Here is a 5000-nt window from a genome sequence, read left to right on the forward strand (position 1 = left end):
GGGGTGAGGGAGACATGGGGCTGAGAGAGAAATTAAAATCATTTGAGAGAGGGGGAAAGAAAGAAAGAAAGAACAAATAAATGTATGGATAAATAAATGAATAAATAGATAAATAAATGCGCATTTTTGCCATGTGACAATTGATGTTACACATTTCTCACCAAAATTGAGGGGAGTCTTAACAAGAGACCCAGCGCTTGAACACACACACACACACACACACACACACACACACACACACACACACACACACACACACACACCACGTACACACACACACACACACACACACACACACACACACACACACACACACACACACACACACACACGTACACACACACACACACACACACACATACACACACACACACACACACACACACACACACACACACACACACACACACACACACACACACACACACACACACACACACACACACACACACACAATGCGATTTGTGACAATTTAAAACATGCTTCTTCTTCTTTTCTTTTTTCTTTTTTTGTCTTTTTTTTCCTTCTTTTTTTGTGTTGTTGTTTTGTTGATAACATTCCTTATTTTGTTTCCCACAAGACAAGACATCATCCCCTACCTGCCGCTTCCTCCTCTTCTTTCCGTTTCCGGACCAGCAGAAAACATTCAAATCCCTTCTTCTGCAGGATCCGTCGCGTCTCTTCCGCTTCCGCTGTGGCTTTGTTCATGATGTTGTGTGCGCACACTTGTCGGTGACGTCAAACCTTTCTGTGTGCAACCTGGTGTGTGCGTGTCAGTGTCAGAGTCAGCGAACTCTATGCCGCTTCTATGAGGTCACTTTTTTGAAGAGTCCACTTGGGTTTAGTTGGTTTTTTTTGGTTTTTTTTTGGTTTTTTTTTTTTTACTGACTTCTTTTTACTTTTCACAATTTGAAGGGGCGATTCCAGGTATATTTGTTTCGATTTGTGTGTGTGTGTGTGTGTGTGTGTGTGTGTGTGTGTGTGTGTGTGTGTGTGTGTGTGTGTGTGTGTGTGTGTGTGTGTTGTTCAACGTTGTCTGTTTTGAGTTTTCTTCTTCCTCCTCGGTGTTTTGCTCTCCTCTGCTGATGGTCACGTTTGGACGTTAGGATAGTCGCTCCCTGAAACGAAAAAAAGCAGAGAGAATAGGCTAGTATGTCTTTGGGTAGCCTGAAATAATCATGGGGGAGTGGCTTGTGTGTTCATCAATCAGTCAGTCAGTCAATCAATCAATGAATGAATCAATCAATTAATCACTTCTTCACTTCTAGGCCAGAACATAATCAGTCAACAACGACCACTCCTGGTTTTCCCATCAGATGCTCTTGTTTAACTCTCTCCATACGAACGGCGAAAGAGACGACGTTAACAGCGTTTCACCCCAATTACCATCATCAAAATATTGCAAGTGGAAGGCTCTTATACTGAAGAGGTGAATGTTGACAAAGAATACCACAATTCTGACGACGGAAGCTAAAGGTTGGGTCATTCAGACACCCACTGGACATCCGAGGGGTCTGTGTAGAGGAGAAGAGAGGACTGGCCGTACTGAGTGAGTTTAAGACCCTGAAGGAAATCAACATTTTGAAATTATATTGAATTTTACTTGGACTGAAACAGACGTGGGCAAATTATTTTCTTTACATTACGTTATTTTCAGTATCTTCAACTCAATTTACACTTTACCCGGACTAAGCGAGACGTCATTTTTACGTTGTTTTAATTGACCTTTCGACATTTCTTTGGATTCTCTTCATTTGGTTTTAAGAATTGACGGGTATTGAGCCCTGACGGGTATTCAGCTACGCTTTAAACAACGTCATTGAACAACAACAACAACAACAACAACACCAGCAATCTACTTGGGTATTTAGGGAGTCAGGGTATTTTGTTGGGATAGTTGGCATATAATTTGCAAACGTCGAAAATCGTTAAAAGATTATCAGTTGATTCTTCATTTCATTTACGTGTTCTGATCGGGTAGAATAATTCAAGGCTATTAATGACAAACTTTTAACCATTGAATGTCCATATCAGTGGCGTCATTCATGGCAAAGGAATACTTGACGAACGCAATACGCCCAGATCACGCAGCCATATCATTTGTCTGACGAAAGGATTCGGCTTAACTTAACTACTGCTACGTAAACCAAGCTAATTACGCCATTTACTTGCCAAATCCTGCCACCAAAAGTCAGTTGATGGTTTTCGGAACAAACGTCAGATTTTACGGTATTTAAAAAAACCACAACCAAACGACTCATAATAGCTTCCTCCTCTCACACTTGTGTCAAACTCAAGAGCTTTTAAAAAGCCCAAATGACCATGACAAGTACATTCGTCTTCTGAAAGAGTCATTTTAAGCCCCCTCCTTGTACTCAAAACTTGCTCTCCCGCTCATTCATTAGCAGACCACGTAGATCGACTCGTTGAGTATCTGAGAGGCTTTTGGCACGCTTTTTGGAAGATGGGTTTTAAAAGTGCCGTTGTTTCTGTCTGTGTCTGTGTATTACATGTGTCTGTAACTGTCTGACCAGCTGGGTGGGTGGGTGGGTGGGTGGAGGGTGGGTGATTCTCTCTCTATTTGTCTGTCTGTCTGTCTGTCTGTGTCTGTCTCTGGTCTTTCTTACTGTCTGTGCCTGTCTCTCTTTTATTTTCCTGTCTCTATCTGTCTCTCTCTTTTTTTTTCGTCCTCCGCGCGTGCGTAAGTGTGTGTGTGTGTGTGTGTGTGTGTGTGTGTGTGTGTGTGTGTGTGTTCTCCCTTGTCGCGAAGTCGGTGTTGTTTGTTTTAAATCTTTTCTATTCTGCATTTGAATGAAAGAATACTGAAGCAAAAATAAAGATGCTGTTATAAATTCTTATGCACGACTTACCTTTACTAACTTGGTCTTTGTGGGTTGATTTTTTTTCTTTTCTCTTCTTTGAATGATTACACTCTCTTTCTTCCTTTCTTTCTTTCCACATTCCTTTTTCTTTTACATTCAAAAGTCACGCATGATCGAAATAATTTAACTACACAAAACATACCCTATTGTCTTAACATGAGTATGTGTGTGTGTGTGTGGGGGGGGTGGGGGTGGGGGGGGTTAGTATATCGTCAGCTATTGGGAATTCTTATTTGACTAGTTTTAATCTCTTCTTATGTTGCGCATGATTTTATGCCAGTGTTTACAATGAGCCTGTGATTGCACAACTTAATTTCCATGTGGATTAATAAAGTGTTTTTGATTTGATTTGATTTGATTTGATTTATTTTTAACTCTAAGAAAGAAAGCAGACTGTTAGATTTCAAGATCAGAATGGGGTTTGATTTTGCTTTTCTTTCTTCTCTCTATATTTTTTTCACTTTGTTTTGCCTTTATTTTTTCCCCTAAATACCTCGACATTTTTTTTTTTAAATGTTTAAATTTGAAATTTCTTTCAACACAAATGCACACAAAAAATGTCGGAAATTTTGAAATTTGATATCGGATTTTTTTTTCTTTTATATTTCCAGTTTGCTTTGGCTTTTGTTTTCTTCTCCAACATTTTTTTTTTAATTTAAAAAGCATGCAGTTTTAAAGATTTGTTTGGTAAAAGTAAACTTCTTCCAATTCTTTTTCTCGTTTTTTTTCTTCTCCTGAATAGAATATATTTGTTTTTTGCATTTAGAAATCATGCAATATTCATGAAGAATTTGACGAGAAAACTTTTTTTTTTTTTCGATTTTGTTCTCACTTTGAAAAATAAAATCATTATTCACCTTAATACTAAATCATGTCATGAATATGATTAAAGGAATTTGCGACAAAAAACAACAACAGACCTTTCAACACAACAGACACCACATACCTAGATCAGTCACACACAGTCGTGCTGATAGAACATTCCTGGTCGTCATCAGTGGAGAAAAACGAAGAAAAACATTCTTTTCTTCCCTCACTCACATGCTGCTCCTCCCAAGTATTTCCACTCTTTTTTTGTCTGTCGGTCTGTGTCTCTCCAACGAGAAAAAAAAACCCAACAAAACACAGCAACAAAGAATAGCAAGCAGGTAAAGGGATTCTTCAACACTGGCGGTAGTGGTCACTCAAGTGGATATACTCTCTTTTTTTTCTCTCTCTCTCTCGTACTTTTCTTTCAGCTAGTATGTTTTTTTCCTCTTTTTTGTGATTCTCTCTTTTTTCTTTCTTCTTTTTCCTATTTTTCTCTACGTGCTTTTTTTTTTTAATTAATGTCTCCCACTGACTGTCCTGTGTGTGGATGTGTGTATTCCTTCACACCTTGTGAACGAAATGACAGTTGGCAGTCGAGGCGGGGTGTGTGTGTGCGTGTGTGTGTGCGTGTGTGTGTGTGTGTGTGTGGTGGGTGGGGTGTTGAGGGTTTGGGGGATTAAGGTGGGTGTTGTGTGGTGTAGTGTGGTGTGGTGTGGTGTGGCGTTGTGATGTGGTGAGGCAGAGTAGGGAGGCAGGCAGGCAGGCAGGCAGACAGGCAGGCCGGCCAGTTGGAGAGAGAGAGAGAGAGAGAGAGAGAGAGAGCAAACTAACAGAGGGGTATCCCTCAACTCTCAACTGGATGTTCGTTCAGGAACCTCCATGCAGGCGACTGCCGCTGCGTGACTGGCTGGGCTTGGCTTGGCCATCGTGCCGTGCCGTGAGTGTTCGCTGATGGAGAGTTCTTCTTTTCTGTTCTGTCTGTGTCTGGCTCGCAATACATGTCTCAGAGGATGGGTATTGGAGGGGGGAGGGGGGGTGTATGTGTGTGTGTGTGTGGGTGGTGGAGGGGTGCGGGGGGGGGGGGGGGCTGCAGAAGGGGGGGGGGGGCGAGAAGGGGGAAGAGAGAGGTGTGGCGAAAAGCGAGAGCAGGGTGCGCCGCCAGTTTTTTTTTTTTTTTTTCTAAAATTACTCGTGTGTGTGTGTGTGTGTGTGTGTGTGTGTGTGTGTGTGTGTGTGTGTTTCTTTGCGAGGGAGTGTGGGTTTGGGTGGATGGAGGTGTAAGGGAGAGGATCATGGGAGGCAAGGATT

The 5000-nt window shown here is 41.5% G+C and overlaps 1 protein-coding gene across 1 annotated transcript in view; it reads right to left on the reverse strand.

Moving 5' to 3' along the window:
- Positions 1–4387, reverse strand: part of LOC143279407 (secretin receptor-like) — a 158320-nt gene extending 153933 nt beyond the window's left edge. The window contains exons 1-2 of the mRNA XM_076583446.1: positions 3829–4387; positions 600–1118 (exon numbers count right to left, since the gene is read on the reverse strand). Of these exons, the coding sequence (XP_076439561.1) occupies positions 600–708 (109 nt within the window). The 5' untranslated portion in view covers positions 709–1118; positions 3829–4387. The remainder of the gene's footprint in view (positions 1–599; positions 1119–3828) is intronic.
- Positions 4388–5000: the final 613 nt, after the last annotated feature.

This window comes from Babylonia areolata, chromosome 2 (assembly GCF_041734735.1).
Source record: "Babylonia areolata isolate BAREFJ2019XMU chromosome 2, ASM4173473v1, whole genome shotgun sequence".
Classification (NCBI taxonomy): domain Eukaryota; kingdom Metazoa; phylum Mollusca; class Gastropoda; order Neogastropoda; family Buccinidae; genus Babylonia; species Babylonia areolata.